At 44.7% G+C, this 16,608-nt stretch overlaps 1 protein-coding gene across 4 annotated transcripts in view; it reads left to right on the top strand.

Annotated features, from left to right (window-relative positions):
* Positions 1-16,608, top strand: part of Atp6v0a1 (ATPase H+ transporting V0 subunit a1) — a 57,198-nt gene that overhangs the window by 14,365 nt on the left and 26,225 nt on the right. For 2 of the 4 annotated variants that reach the window (XM_048450669.3, XM_048450668.3), the window contains exons 6-12: positions 4,889-4,971; positions 5,484-5,610; positions 7,371-7,453; positions 8,642-8,735; positions 10,169-10,381; positions 14,728-14,878; positions 16,090-16,229. In XM_048450669.3, the coding sequence (XP_048306626.1) occupies positions 4,889-4,971; positions 5,484-5,610; positions 7,371-7,453; positions 8,642-8,735; positions 10,169-10,381; positions 14,728-14,878; positions 16,090-16,229 (891 nt within the window). Of the gene's footprint in view, positions 1-4,867; positions 4,972-5,483; positions 5,611-7,370; positions 7,454-8,641; positions 8,736-10,168; positions 10,382-14,727; positions 14,879-16,089; positions 16,230-16,608 lie in introns of all 4 variants that reach the window. The other 2 variants (XM_087909975.1, XM_048450666.3) reach the window with 1 other exon arrangement.

Here is a 16,608-nt window from a genome sequence, read left to right as displayed (position 1 = left end):
TCACCTCTGTAAGTGCTTAGGATCCTAGCCACAGGCCAAGCCACTGAATGTGAGATTCCTGGTGCCCACTGGCTGCATCTCAGTGCATTTCTACCTGTTAATTCCTTGAGTCTGTGGTGAGCACTTACTGCTTCTGAGGTACAGCTTGTGAAAGTCCGAGTCCCCTCATTTAAAGGGTTTGTCGTTTGGTTGGATCAGGAAACCCCTGGTTGCAGACCTGCACATGCTCACAGAATGTGTCCGAGTGCCCTAGTGTACCCTGCCTGGCCTCACAGTCCAAGCTCAGCTACTTTTAGATTCACTTGGAGCTTCTTTTACCATCTATACTGCCACGACATGGGGACAGGATCTCAATAGATAGCCTAGGCCAGCCTTGAACTTGAGATTTTCCTAATTGCCAACTCAAGGCCAACCTAAGCTATATAGTGAAACTCTCCCCTGCCTAACCTCCCCCCCCAAAAAAGAGTCCAGTCCAGTAAAAATAAGATGAACCACTTATAAAGATGATTTATTACTTCAAAATTGTACATTAGGAGTTGGGCGTGGTACATGCCTACAATCCCAGCATTTGAGAGATGGAGACAAGGGGACCAGGAATTCAGGGCAAGTCTCAGGTCCACAGAGGGTTTGAGTTCACTGAGTTCCACTGAGCTATGTAAGACCGTGTCTCAAAAAGCAGAAAGGAAAGAATGTAAATGGAATTTTATTTTTGTTTTATGTTTATTAAATCTAAACATTAAGTGCTGGTCTTGAGAGGAGACTCCGAGTCTTTATGACCTTCATGCCCTATCCACAGCAGGTTTGTCTCTTTCTGATGCCGAGCTACCCAGCCCCTCTCTCCCAGCCGCTTTGGACATAGGCCTGGCTGTGAGAGCTCCTCCACTGCTCTTTCCATCAGTCCCCTGCATCCCAAGCACGACACAGCAGCGCGGAAAGTCCCCTGGCCAGAACCAGTGCTTTTCCTCACCACCTGCAGTCAGCACCTGGCCCGTCCTCGCCACAGTCCCAGCCAGGTCCCTTTCCATAGACCTTGCCCTCTGCCAAGTAGCAATTGCAGGTGCTGCTGCCCTGAGCAGAGACAGAGCCTCTCTGAGTGATCACACTGGGCGTGCAGGTGCACATGTAAGCAACACAGAAAGGTGAGCCAACCTGGGGCCGTAGGTGTCAGATATTCAGCTCATCAGGAGATTTCGCTTCGTGTTGGAAATTGTAATGTTTGAAATGGCACCAAACACTGCCAACCACAAACCTCTCCTCTTTCCTGATAATTTGGTGAATAAATCAATAACTCATTGTAATCAGCCAAAAAAATGACTAAATCAGAAAATGCCGTTTCTTTATCGGTGATAATAATTGGCAGGGTGTGTAGAAAGGGAAGAGTAAACATGTATTGAATATTCTTATGATTTAAGATGATTGTCAATTCAACGTAGCCATTTCTTACCCAGAGCATTTAAAATGATTTGTTAATGATTATCCTTTTCTAGTCTTCTTGCTTATGAAGAGCGTAAGAGCTGGAGAGGTTTCTCTGCATCTTTTACCATAAGCATCCTAACATATGAGAGCGTAAAGAAGACTGGGAAAGTAATGGTTAATGGCATGCAGATCCCGCCTCCCTTCCCCTCTGCATTTTTCACCCATCTGCTTTCTTTCTTTTTCTTTTCCATCTGCCATTTCCTCTGGGTGAGCACTCAGTAGTGACATGTCATTTCTTTCTCGCTGTAGCTAGACAGTTAAAGTGTTCTTAGGAGCTGGTGTAGCTTGGCTGCATGTGCCGCTTATATTGAAATGCTGCCGACAGCTGAAGTTCCATTCAGCAGCTTGCTCTTTGTAAGGTGTGGCTTTCAGTGTTCTAAACAGGGAAAGGGGCAACTCGGAGGAAATAGCAGGTGATTTAGAGAGCTTGGCAGTGTTATTGTCAGTAGAGAAGTGTGGTCTTGGGCTGGAGAGATGGATGGCTCAGTGGTTAAGAGCACTAGTTACTCTTCTAGAGGATCTAGGTTCAATTCCCAGCACCCACATGGCAGCTCACAACTGTCTTTAACTCCAGTTCCGGGGATCTGACACCCTTGCACAGACACACATACAGGCAAGACACTAATGCACACATAAAATAAATAAATCTTAAGAAAACAGAGAGAGAGAGAGAGAGAGAGAGAGAGAGAATGCTGTGATCTCTGTGATCGGGTTTTTGTAAAATCCCTTAGTCCTGGTCACCATAGTTTCCCATCAGATACAATTTTGTTTATAATCTCTTGATTTTCCTATTGAAGATTTGGTGTTCTTAAGTATAAAGTGGTGAAATTAGTATTTAGAATTTGATCTTTCTGTTTAATTTTAATTAATCCTGCTGTTTTCTTTAAACAGCCCCAGGTCTCATCTTTGGAGCAGTCCAGTCTAAGAACAGTTCACTGTTCTTGTCGGCTGTCCCTTTAAGAGCACACATGCCCGCACTGACTCGTGTTTATGGCTTAAGTACGAGCCAGGTTCTGAGAACCACATAAGGCAGTAGGAGAGTTTTGTGGGGAACAATCAATTTTATTCATCTTCATACCCCAAGAACCATTGGAATGTAGTAATTTGAATATCGGATCTCTTTCAGCTGGCTGATTTGTTTTTAGGTTGAAAAAAAGAATCCTTTTCCACCCATGTGGCAGCAAGTAACAGCCAGCGTCCCTGTTATCTCATCTTAGATGTTTCTAATCACATGACAATATTTCTCTGCTCTGTGTGATTTTTAAAAACAAAATATGAAAAACAGCCCTGGCCCTAACCTCCCAGAACAGTTACTATCTGTCACCTTTGACCCTGCAGAGCCCTGGCCCTAACCTTCCAGAACAGTTACTATCTGTCACCTTTGACCCTGCAGAGCCCTGGCTCTGACCTCCCAGAACGGTTACTATCTGTCACCTTTGACCCTGCAGAGCCCTGGCTCTGACCTCCCAGAACAGTTACTATCTGTCACCTTTGACCCTGCAGAGCCCTGGCTCTGACCTCCCAGAACGGTTACTGTCACCTTTGGCCCTGCAGTTTTCTGGTTTACACTATTTGCCCTCTGTTACATGTATGGTCCATGACTTCACCATTAAGGTAAACATGTGCCTTTGTTCCGCCTCATAGTTTAATTGACAGGATTAAGGTGAAATTGAAATTTGGAATGAAATGGAAGGGAATTTCTCCTGGTGTTTTCGTTTTGCTTTGGAACAGGAAAGTTGTTCTGGCTTGTTCTAGTCTTTAGTCAAACACATAGTGTGTGGATGTTACATCTAGGTAGATTAGGCTGATCAGAGTTCATGTTTTAGGGCCGTTTCTCCATTCTGGTGAGACTAGGTGGTAAAGGGAGAGAGGTGAGGGAATACCAGACCTCTGTGGGAATCCTTTGCCTTCATTTCATTGTATAAACTGTCCTAGTGGAAGTCATTTTAATTAAGCAAGGCCAGGAGCTCTAGATTGTTTAGCTATGGCCTATTATTTACTTAATTCTTTTTCTCTGCTATAAACTCTACACGAACTTTTCAGGATCAGGATTCCTAGATTTCTAGTCAGAAAATACTTTATAAATTGTTTATAATGTTTATTGGATATTTTCCTTTTTTTTTTTTTTTTTTTTGCCTGTATGAATGCAACAGAGGACCAGGCCTGTCCAGCTTCTGTGTGTCTTCTTCTTCTTTTTCTTCTTCTTTTTTTTTTTTTTTTTTTTCTGAGACAGGGTTTTTTTTTCTGTGTATCTCTGGCTGTCCTGGAGTCCTGGAACTTGCTTTGTAGACCAGACTGGCCTCAATCTCACAGAGATCCACCTGCCTCTGCCTCCCTGAGTGCTGGGATTAAAGGTGTGCGCCACCACCTGGCTTTTTATTTTTTTGTTTGTTTGTTTCTTTTTTCCCCCCAGGACAGGGATTCTCTGTAGTCCTGGCTGTCCTGGAATTCTGTAGACCAGGCTGGCCTCAAACTCACAGAGATCTGCCTGCTTCTGCCTCCTGAGTGCTGGGGTTAAAGGTGTGAGTCACCACATTGCTGCACCTCTTTTTTTTTTGTTTTAAATATTTATTTATTATGTATACAATATCCTTTCTGCATGTATGCCTGAAGGCCAGAAGATGGCACTAGGCCTTACTACAGATGGCTGTGAGCCACCATGTGGTTGCTGGGAATTGAACTCAGGACCTTTGGAAGAGCAGGCAATGCTCTTAACCACTGAGCCATCTCTCCAGCCCCCATTGCTGCACCTCTTATCCTTATGAAGAAACTCTTTTAAATCCCATGTTGGGGTGTTTTATGTGTGGCCATGCTGACAACACTCCTGTTTTGGACTTACCAAAGGCTGGAGATGCCCTTTCTAGCCCCAGGTCACTTACTTGAAATAATGTCCTACCTCCCATGTGCTTGCAGAGAAGTCTTCTTCTTGGTGACTCTCCAGAAATGAAGTAGTCACGATATCTGCAGAGCTGTTTGGGGTTTTGTTTTTGTTTGTTTTTCTCTCAAAAAGGAGAGCTCATCTGCTTCCTGTGCAAGTTTATTTAGGAAAGCATTAAAGGAAAATGGCTTCCACCAAGTAGTAGGTTTATACATGTCACCAGCACTCCATGTTTTCCTTCCGCTCCTTAGTTCTGAAACCATCTCCCCAGATGCTCTCTGGGGATATTTTGCTTTCTTTAGCTCGTGTGTATTCCTTTGTTTTCTCTCTTTATTACTCTCTCTTTTCTTTGTGGATATGTATGCTCTATCTTTTGGTGTTTTGGGTTTGTTTTGTTTTACCTCTTTTTCTTTTTTTCTTCTCGTCTTTATTTTCTGAACCCATCTCCTGGTTCCTCGTTCCCTGCATGCCACTAACTATTTTCATTAGATATTAATTGATTTGTGAATTCAGGCTGAATTGCATCATCAGCAGATGGCGGATCCAGACCTGTTGGAAGAATCCTCGTCACTCTTGGAGCCAAACGAGATGGGAAGAGGCACTCCTTTAAGACTTGGGTAGGTAGCGCTTCAGCCTTGGTGGGTTTGTGTTCCTCTTTGCTGTTCAAATGAGCAGCGAGTGGCCCCAAATATAGTGGTGCATGTATATAAGCTACCCTTCAAGAGGCAAAAGCAGAAAGAACATACCTTTGATGCCAAACTGGGTCAGAGTGAGGTCCTATCTTAAACCATGGGCTGGAGACAGATCAGTGGTAGAATACTTGCCTGGCATGTCAAGACCCTGGATTTTATCTTGGATTGAGGGGCGGGCGAGGGGGAATCATGAATCTAGGGAATAATTTGCTGTCTCCACTTTGTTCTGAGCCAGTGAGCTGTTCCTAGATTTGTCTGGATCAGTTCCTGGTTTGTCTCTCAACCCTCTGTTGGGTCCAGAAATGAGGTCAGGCAATAGAGAGTGGCCGCCAGCCCTCTTGACGCCATGTGTATAATCTTCCACGTTCCCTCCCTCTCTCCTGCTTTGTCTTAAGTCTCCCAGCCTGGAGTTCCCAACCTGACTCTTCTCCCCACAGCTTCGTGGCTGGTGTGATTAACCGGGAGCGGATCCCTACCTTTGAACGCATGCTTTGGCGAGTGTGCCGCGGGAATGTGTTCCTGAGACAGGCTGAAATCGAGAACCCGCTGGAGGATCCCGTGACTGTAAGACAAGGAAATTGTGTCTGGTGGAGTAGGTCTTGTAAAGTGAGCCCCAGCAGGAGCAGAGCGTGGTGCCGTCAGAGACTCAAGGCTCACTCCCCTTTCTCTAACTTCTCCCTCCATGTAGACATCTTCCTCCCTGCAGACAGACTTGCACATATTTTCAAACTTTACCCATGAAGGGGTTTTTTTGGCACATTTTCCTCCTCAATTATTCTTAATTTTAGCTTTACATATTTCTTGTTACTAATCTGGGCTGAAAGAAAAATAGCCTTTTATGGAAACTAATATAAAATCAAGATATGTCGTTGCAAATTTGGCAGTATCATGTATAAAAAGATAGATAAAAAGATGAAAACTTCTCTGGCAAGATTTTATTGTCTGCCTGTATATTGGGAAGATCAGAAACTTAATTTAGCCTAGATACATGCCAGGTGAGGGTGATCTTGCCCACCCAGCTCTTTGGAAAAAGTAGGACTAGTCTAATGTTTTGGCATTTGACTCAGCGAGACAAAGTTGATAGCAACATCTGCATGACACAGGGTCCTGATCTCAGGGATCTCAGCAAAGGCTGGGTGTGTCACCGAGACAGCACGTCACTCTCGCCTTAGTATTTAGAAGCCTGCCGTTAGCTTACCTTATAAATGTCTTAATGTGCTATTTTTTTGTCCTGAAAGAAATTTAACTTGGATGTTTCTCAATTTTGGTGGGTAGCACCCTGTGGCTTTTACCCCTCCCCAAGTAGAGACACGGTGGCATTGTGAATGCTTTAACCCAGGGTACCGTTTTCTCAGGCTGCTTGGGTTGTGGAAACATTGTAACCTGTAGTCGTGGAGCCGTTCTCCAGTGTGTCTGGTCAAGTTTCCTCTCCATAGCAGGAAGATTATTTTATCAACAAATCCAGGAAAGCAGAACATGGTATCTCCAGCAGAGCAGCTGCACCAAGAATGGGCCCAGTTTATTTAGCCAGGAGACTTAGGGATTATCTTGAATCCAGCTTTCTTCACTCTTTGTCTTGTAGTAGCCTTCTAAAGTTGTTTTCTTCTATGAGAACAGTATACACTCTGTATGTGAGACATTATAGGCAGCCTAAGGCGTCTTGGCTAATAGCTCATAAGCATATTTTTTCTGATTTTTTTTCTTGCTGTCCTTGTACTTGAGGTGTGAGCTTGGTATTGTTCCTTGTTGCATATAGTCTAAATTTGTGTGAGTCTCAAGATTCAACATGCTGTTCTTGCCAGTGACTTAGTTCCTTGTATCCAGCCAACTCTTTATCTGTTTCTCTCTGTGCCCAGGAACAGACAGGCTTCCTCTGTCTCCTCTTCTCTGTACTTCTGTCGTCCTGGAAATACAAGAGTCCAAGTAGAACCGGAGAAACAAGCTGCACTGTGCTGAGTAGCCCCTCAGCTTCTCTGTCAGGCTTCCGGTTGTGTCTGAAAACAGGAAGGTGTTTGTGGATCTGTGGTTATAGGGCAGATATTCTCAATGAAGCTTAGGAGAGGGAGCAAGGGTAAAGTACAGAAGGCCCTGCCCTTAAAGGAATCCTTCTGATGTCACCCAAGTTTAGCTATTCTTGAACTTTTCAGCTAGACCTGTAAGTCCAACATTCAGGAGCCTGGGGCTAGGACTGCTAGGAGTTGGAGGCCCGTCTAGGCCACACAGTCAAGACCAGGCTATCCTGGGCTGCAGCGTAAGACTGTCTCAAGGGAAGTTCTCATCTATATTGAGAGTTCTGAACTCTTGATTTTTCTCCTCGGGTCTAGGGTGACCACGTGCACAAGTCTGTATTCATCATTTTTTTCCAAGGCGATCAGCTGAAAAATAGGGTCAAGAAAATCTGCGAAGGGTAAGAACGCACACCTACCTCCACCCAAGAGGCGTGGCTCTGCTGCCTGCTTACACTCAGAAAAGTGCCGCGCAGATCCTCGTTCTGCTTTGCACGTCAAATGCGCTGCTTACTGATGTTGGGAATGCTTTAAACCATCAGAAGTAGCTCCAGTTTTTCTTCCTTTCTTTTCCGCGTATCGGAACCACAGCTTGGGGGTTGGGAAATAGTTCAGAGGATAAAATGCTGACTCCTCAAGCACTGAGGACTAGAGTTTAGATCCCCAGAACCCACATAAGTGCCAGGTGAGCGTGGCAGCCACCTGCAATCCCAACATTCGGAAGCCAAGACAGAATCCCTGGAGCCCTCTGCCTACTTAGGCTCACTGCATGGGTGTACTCTGGAATCAAGAGAGACTCTGCTTAAATGACTAAGGTGGAGAGAAATCCAGGAAGACTCCTGGTGTCAACCTTGGATCTCTTAAGACATGCACACACACACACATATGTGCACATGCACACCACACATATATACTCATACCTTCACCCAAAGAAATCAGCCAAACTCAGTTTCATTATTCAGGGACAGTGGGTTTACATGCCAGCTTAGTGCCCATAGGCACTGTATTAACTTTATGGGATTCTGTGTTATGGATAGAAATTTCACCATGTCATATTTTTCTAATAACTTATAATAAAAATAGTTTTAAAATTATTTTTTCAAAATTCTTTGCTAAAGATTTATTTATTTTGTGTTTTTGAGTGTTTTGCCTGTATGTATGTATGTATATGCACACGTGCATGCCTGGTGCCCTTGGAAACCACAAGAGAGTTTTGGATCCCCTAGAACTGAATTACAGGCAGTTGTGACCCTCTACACAGGTGCTGGGAACTGAACCTGGGGCCTCTGAAAGAGAAACAGGTGCTCAAAACTGCAGAGCAATCTCTTCAGCCCCTTATTACTATTATTATTAATTTTCTTAAATCTCAAAACGATTTCGTAGCTACAGGGAAGGTCGAGACTGTGCAGTGCTGCTGCTCTCTGTAGGCCGCTCACATACGTGATTGGTGTTGATTGACACAGCAGCCTGACCTGATTGCGTTTGGTCCTACTGACTTACTCCTACTAAGTTAGCGTTGCCTTCTGAAGTGATGTAGATAGACTACACTAAGAAATTTCGGTGTTCCTGACTGTTCCCGTCTCTTCCAGGTTCCGAGCCTCCCTCTATCCCTGTCCTGAGACTCCACAGGAGAGGAAAGAAATGGCTTCCGGAGTCAATACCAGGATCGATGATCTCCAGATGGTACAAGGGGGAGCCTGGGAATCTGACTCTGTGAAGTACGGCAGTAGCGAGCCACTCTGCTCCCTTGAGTCCTTGACAGTCTGTTAAAGCACCTAAAGCAGTTGAGCATACCAAAAACAGAAATGTGTGTGGGTAGTAAGTCCCCCTGGGAACTGGCAAAAGTCTCAGGGTAGGACTCTTAAAAATAGCGTTAGTCATCCTCCAGCAAGAAAGGAATGCTGTGTGTCTGGAACCCTTACTGCCTGAGAGCAGTCCATTCCCCTCTGCTGCATGACTCTGAGATTTTTTTTTCCAATGATATGTTTTTGTTAAGTATGCTAAGAAAAAGAAAACTCAAATGGTCCAGAAGTACATGTAGAGTCCATTTTGCCCACACACACTCTCCTTCTGGTGGCCCCTTTTAACAACATGATACAGCTTCCGGTTATCTTTGATCTTAACCACATGGGCCAGCCAAAGAGCCCAGAGTTGACTCTTGAACCCAGAGAGAGACTGTTCGATTTTTATCAATTTACAGAGCAAAAGTCATGCACACCGTGGTCCTAGCAGGGTTCTAAGGAAAGAGTCATGATTCATAGTATTTGGAAGGAGAAGGCAGCCAGGGGACCGTCTTAGTTTTTGAAAGAAAGAGTACAGTAGTTGTTTGCTGTCCTTAAAATGTTAGAGCATAGCATATCCCGAGGCCGTTCTTTATGGCAGTGATATTATCACATACGTGATGTGGTGGCTCCAATTTCAATTCCTTTCTCATTTTTCCCTTTATCTCCTGATGAGGATGACCCACCAGCTTGAACTGTTGCTCCTTTAAGATAATCATTTTCCTTCCTTTGTGTGTGTGCATGCGTGTGTGGGGTGGTGGGGTAGTGCTGCTAGGACTAGAAGCTAGGGCCTGCATGCTGAACAGATTCCTCTACTTCTGAGCTGTGTTCTCAGCTCCAAAACTCAAATTCCTTGAGCTAGAGACATATTTCAGTGGTGGCGTGCTCGGAGAGTGTGTGCAAGCTCTGAGTCCCATCACTACCACTGTAAGAGCTCACATTTCTTATAATTTGATCAATCCCCATCACCCTAAACCCACAAATCCCCAAATAATACATTTTGCTAGGGGAAGAATAAGACTGTTCTCTGGTAACCCTTTTTAGAAAGCAATGCCACAGCAGAGCGTGGTGGTGCAGGCCTTTAATCCTGGAGGCAGAGGAAGGGAGATCTTTGTGACTTTAAGGCCATCCTGGTCTACAGAGTGAGTTCTAGGATAGCTAAGACAGCTAGGACTGTTACACAGAGAAACCCTGTTTTGGAAAAGAAGGAAGGAAGGAAGGAAGGAAGGAAGGAAGGAAGGAAGAAAAAGCAAGCAATGCCACTTGGCTACCCTGTCCTATGACGGAAGGCTTGTATTAGAAAGAGACCTCCCCTATTTCCTCTCCTCCCAAAAGGTTCTCAATCAAACAGAGGATCACCGCCAGAGGGTTCTGCAGGCAGCTGCTAAGAACATTCGGGTCTGGTTCATCAAGGTACGGAAGATGAAGGCCATCTACCATACCCTGAACCTGTGCAACATAGATGTGACCCAGAAGTGCCTGATTGCAGAAGTCTGGTGCCCTGTCACTGACCTTGACTCCATCCAGTTTGCACTTAGAAGAGGCACGGTGAGTCTCCAGCTGAAATGAATCTGGTGGGCAGGTGAAGAGCTGAGCTTCCTATTAATCAGCTTTGTATTTATGACATTTTTGCTTTCAGAGTTGTGTTTGGTTTGTTTGGTTTGATTTGCTTTGGTTTTTCAAGACAGGATTTCTCTGGTCCTGGCTGTCCTGGAACTCACTTTATAGATCAGGCTGGCCTCAAACTCATTGAGATTCACAAATGCTGGAATCAAAGGCATGTACCACCACCACCGGTGCATTCAGAGTTCCTAGTGTTTTTTATACCCTGAGAGCGCACTCTGACTGTTGCAAAGGCATTTGGTCATGGTCATGTCTCCTCAGGACAGACCATGCTGGAGTATTAGCTTCCTGACTCACTATCTGATTGACAGCTTCTGCTTGATCGTTAGAGCAGCCGCTTTCTAAGACACTGACCTAAGCCAGGGAGTGTGTATGTATATGTGTGTGTATATATACGCACATATATACATATATACAGAGGTATACAAGCTGTACCTGAAGCACCTTGCAATTCATTAGGATAGGCAGACCTACTAAACAGCCTGGGCTGAGTGGAGATGTGTGTGGAGGGAGAGTGGAACTTTTCTAACTAATGTGATCAGAAAAAGCTCCAAGAAAAAGTAGAGTTTGGTGGAACAAGGGGTGTCACTCTATAGCAGAGCATTTGCTTGGCATGTGTGAAACCCTGGGTTCAGTCCCCAGAGCTGCAAAAACATAAGCCAACAATGGAAAAGTCCCTGACTTCTGACCAGGGACTTGAACGGGTACAATGGTTAGCAAAGCAGAAAGCTGTGTGAACAAGACTAGGGAAGCAGCCAAGCTGGGAGACAGTTTGCCTTCCATGCATGAAGCCCTGGTAATTTTGTTTGTATGTTTTGTTTTTGAGACAAGGTTTCTTTGTGTAGCCCTTGCTGTCTTGGAACTCTAGACCAGGCTGGCCTTGAACTCATGGATACGCCTGCCTCTGCTGTTTGAGTGCTGGGATTAAAGATGTGTGCTATTACTCTTAGCTATGAAGCGCTGGTTTAATTTCCAGATCTACATAAGCCAGATATGGTGGCATATCCTTGTTATTCCAGCACTTGGAAATTAATAGCAAGGGGATCTGGAGTTCAAGGTTATATAGTAAGTTTGAGGTTCAAGGTTACTCAAAGTAAGTTTGAGTTCAAGGTTATGTAGTAAGTTTGGCTATATAGTAAGTTTGAGATCAGACTGGGCTACATGAGACCCTTATCTCAACAAACAAAACCCCACAAAATGAAAGGAAAAGGCTACAGATAAAGGCTGGAAGTACTGTGCAGGAGTGCACGCATGGTGTTAAGCAAACGGGGTTTATAATGGTTTAACTGACAAGAATAGCAGCTAACAGTTCATCAAATAGGTTGAAGCCCAGTTATGAGTGACTTTTCAAAGGCTCCAGGGTTTAAAACTTATTCCAGGAGGTTAGAGAGGCAGTGTGCTGTGTAGCTGTGATTAAGGCAGGTTTGAAAACGTGGTCAATGGACCATGAGAAGCAGAGAAATCCTGAGAGTGGGTGGCCAGTCATGAGGCTACTGTGAGCATAGAGTTGTCGTTGATGAGGGCTGCAGGCAGGACTTTAAAAACATGGGAAATCTGTGAGACACTCTGAAGGGGAAAATGAGTACATAGCCTCGTTTTTTAGTAAAGCACAGGAACAAGAATTAAGAACATTTCTGAGACAGCAGGCTGTGTGCACCTAAGGATTAGAACTCATGGATATCAGAGCCCAGCAGGAGGAACTTCTTAACGGGAAGGCTGTCAGGTTGAGCTGCAGCCACACGGAGGCCCTGAACAGAAATCTATGAGGAAATAGCAAATAGCCATTGGGGCTACAGATATTAGAGTGTTAATAAGAGTGGGGGCACGGAGACCTCAGAGGAGACCCTAGAGAGGAAAAGGAGTCCCTCGGAGGGAGCCCTGCGGTGTCACTGGGTGGGCAGAGGCAGAGCTGGTGTCTGGCCAGTCATGTCATGAGCATCTCAGCTGAACCGCAGGCCTTAGGGAATGAGGAGTGGGCGGGGGAAGAGAGCAGACAGTGTGTTTTACTTTCTCAGTCTTGAACACTTTCCTTTCTTTCTTTCTTTCTTTTTTTTTTTTTTTTTTTTTTTTGAGACAGGGTTTCTCTGTGCAACAGTCCTGGCTGTCCTGGAACTCGCTTTGTACCCAGACTAGCCTCGAACTCACAGAGATCCTCCTGCCTCTACCTCCCAGGTGCTGGGATGAAGGCGTGCGTCACCATTCCGGGCAGAATTGGGGTTTTTCTGAGAAATATTTTCCAGGAAACAGCAAACCTTATGAGTGAGGGAACAAGGTCAGAGAGCAGCTCGCTTGTCAGTCTATCTGTGTTTATTTGGGTGCATTTCACGTGCCGCAAAATAGCCTCTTACCGTCGACAGTTCAGTAGCTTTAGCGTTTGCTGGTGCGCAGCCAGCACCACACTCTCTGTGTAGAGTATTTTCAACTCCTGCCAAATCTCTGACCCCCAATTAAGACTTAGGAAGTATATCTTTATGGTGAAAAAAAATTAAGCCAGGCAGTAGCACGCTTTAGGAGGCTGAGGAAGAAGGATCACTTAATTCAAGAGTTCAAGACCAGGGCTGAACTGTGGTGGCATACATCTTTTTTTGATTTTTCGAAACAGAGTTTCTCTGTAGTTTTGGAGCCTATCCTGGAACTAGCTCTTATAGACCAGGCTGGCCTCGAACTCACAGAGATCAGGCAGATTAAAGGCGTGCACCACCGCTTCCACTGCTCTATCCATCTTGTATATACCAGGCGAATGCTCTGCAGCGGAGCTGCTGGTGTTATCCCGAACGGCCTCCAATTTCATCTCCTCCAGCCGCTCGTGGGCCTGGGGTGTGGAAACAGTGTAGGTGAGGCCAGCCAGGCCTGGGAGTCCTGGGATACCAAACCCCTAATTCTTAAAAACTCCATGGCAACATCACTCTGAGTCCCACTTCAGTTACACCAGACACACACACACGCACACATTCACATCCATGTGTTCTTTGTTTTCCTTTCTCCAGCAAATGATGATTAACTGTTTTATAAGGCCTGGAGGGATGACTCAGCAGTTAACACTGGTTGAATTCCCGACACCCATATTGTGGTTCACAACTGTCTGCGGCTCTAAGATCTGACACCCTCACACAGACATACATGCAGGCAAAACACCAATGCACATAAAATAAAAATAAATTATCTTTTAAAAAGGACTCAGTTTATAAACAGGACAATCCAAAAGACAGATTTCTGGTTCCATTCTTTTGACTCACACAGTTATCAGAACTCATTAGATTACCCCTAACTCCCAAGAAATGTAAGTATATGGAGTCAACATCATGGTCGGATGAGACTTTAGACATCTTTTAGCCCAAGATCAGAAAGCCATGGAGGTAAAGTAACTTTCCCAGAGACTTGAACCTGGGTCTCCCAGGCTCAGTGTGTCTTGTGGGGAAGGGGGAAGAAATCAGTTCATGAGACCAGCAAGATGACTCATCGTATAAAGGCGCTTGTCACTCAGGCTTGTAACCTGAGTCTGTTCCCTGGAACCAACATAGAGGAGGAAGGAGAGAAGTGACTTCATAAAGTTGTCCTCCATGTGCATGCTATAGCATGCATACACGTGCACACACACACACACACACACACACACATAATGTAAACATCATACTTCCAGCCTGGTCTATAAGAGTGAGTTCCAGTACAGGTTCCAAAGCTACAGAGAAACCCTGTCTCGAAAAATAAAAACAAAAACAATAACAACAACAAAGATGTGCACCACCACTGCCCAGCCCTGGTCTTGAACTCTTGAATTAAGTGATCCTTCCTCCTCAGCCTCCTGAAGCATGCCACTGCCTGGCTTAAATTTTTTTTCATGATAATAATATACTTTCTAAGTCTTAATTGAAGCTCACTTTTTATTTATGTATTTATTTATTTATTTTTGCCTATAAATATCCAGTCTGTTTGCTTTGTTTTCTGCTGTTTTCAAATGTTGAAACTGTTCCTCACTCTGTAGTTCAGGCTGGCCTTGACTCCCAGTCCTCTTATCTTGGCCTCCTGGAGCACCAGGTGCTGCTACGCCTGGCTCCAAGACTTAACTGAAATCTTCTGTTGTCATTTTAGATCTAGTCCCAGTTCTTCGAAAGACTGAGAAAGATATAAAATAATCTTGACTTTCTTGTTCATTTAATTGAAATGTAACTGTATAAAAGAAGATACAAGTTTTAGGTGCAGTTTGAATTGTGATGCGTATGTGTCTGCAGAGCCAGGAGGAACCTAATGTTGACATTACTGATGTTTCCTAGGAACACAGCGGTTCTACTGTCCCCTCCATCCTGAACAGGATGCAGACAAACCAGACCCCCCCAACGTACAACAAAACCAACAAGTTCACACACGGCTTCCAGAACATAGTAGATGCTTATGGGATTGGGACTTACCGAGAGATAAACCCAGGTGAGAATGTTTGATCTTTCCCCCTAGCAGGTGTCCTCAGCCTACAGGCTTCATGTGCCCTAGGATAGCTATGAACGCAGCAGCACAAAATCGCAAACTTAATTAATGTTTTGGGTTTTTTTTTTTAATAATTTAAATTCTTTTTTTTTCTTTTCTTTTTCTTTCTTTTTTTTTGGGGGGGTCATGAAACACGGTCTCATCATATATCTCTGGGTGACCTGGAACTTGCTTTGTAGACCAGGTTGGCTTTCAACTCACAAAGATTTGCTTGTGTCTGCCTCTTAGTGCTAGAATTAAAGGTGGTGCACCACCACACTTGGCTAATATTTCATTCTTTTCTTTCTTTTTGTTTTTCAAGACAGCATTTCTTTGTGTAGCCCTGGCTGTCCTTGAACTCACTCTGTAGATCAGGATGGCCTAGAACTCACAGAGATCCACCTGCCTCTGCCTCCCAAGTGCTGGGATTAAAGGTCTGTGTCTTGCTAATAATCCTGTTGGACAACGGCTTTAGAGATGTCCAGATCTCAGCTGGTGTGCAATTGCTGTAAAACGTGCCCACTAGATATAAGCAGATCCATTGTGGAATAATGCTTCTCTAAGAGCTTCTTATTGGATTCTTGTATCTGTCCTCCAAGCTACAAAACACCTGACCTCTCAAAATAGCAACAAAATATCACTTGGCTTTGGAGGAGCTCCTTAAACAAAATGGTTTCTTTGTTTGTTTAAGATGTCTTATATTCATTCTAGAATGACCTCTTGGTTTCCTTGTCCTGAGGCTAGACAGAAAGTAGAATAATGATAACTGTTTTTGGCACAGGTCAGTCTCTTCCATATTCAGTTACTTACTCAAGAATCTGATATTCATTATTGAACCTGCTTTGCTGTGGTTCCAGGCTTTCCCTTATTGCTTGAGGGCTTTAGCAGCTCAGAAAGGGTTGCTGCCTGGGGAGGCGACAGCTGGCCTAGCCCAGGGTAGAATCCTGAGGCTGGAGGGAGTGCAACAACCAGCTAGTGTTGTTGCTGTGCAACCCATCAGCTGCTCAGTGAGGGTGTGGCTCTCACTGTGACCGCTCTCTCCCCCTGAGAGAGTCCATTCATCCAACATGGAGGAAGAAGCCGCTCACGTGCATCTCAGAGTCCAGACAAGAGTGGGGCATGTGGGGACCCATGCTTTTCTGTAGCTCATGGTTCGCTTTCTGTTTTCTTCCTAGCTCCATACACCATCATCACTTTCCCTTTCCTGTTTGCTGTGATGTTTGGAGATTTCGGGCACGGCATTTTGATGACTCTTTTTGCTGTATGGATGGTGCTGAGGGAGAGCCGGATTCTCTCCCAGAAGAACGAGAATGAGGTGCTGTTTCGGTGGCTCCTGCGCTGGACCGAACTCTGTACTATCTTGAGCATTCGTGATGACTAAATAGTGGTCTAAAAGTCCGTGAATTTACAAAAAGGGAATGAAAGTTGTTTGAATATTGAAGAGGCCATGTGCTATATATGCGAATTTGTTTTAGCATTCTTATTTCATTTGTAGTTGTGGGGGTTGACCGTTGGGCCTCACAGGCAAGTGCTCAGCCATTGAGCTACTCCCCCAGCCATCTTAGTCCTATATTTTGATCCTTAGCTGAAACTTTCAGAGCCGGGATGGGGTGCGCTGGTGCATATTGGTATAGTATAAGTAGTCGTATCGCAACGGACGCTGCGACACTGGATCTAATAACTTCTTCTCTCTG

This window comes from Myodes glareolus, chromosome 9 (genome assembly GCF_982192425.1).
Source record: "Myodes glareolus chromosome 9, mMyoGla1.1, whole genome shotgun sequence".
Taxonomy (NCBI): domain Eukaryota; kingdom Metazoa; phylum Chordata; class Mammalia; order Rodentia; family Cricetidae; genus Myodes; species Myodes glareolus.
The sequence above is the reverse complement of the archived record's forward strand: the minus strand, read 5'-3'. Positions and strand labels throughout refer to the sequence as shown.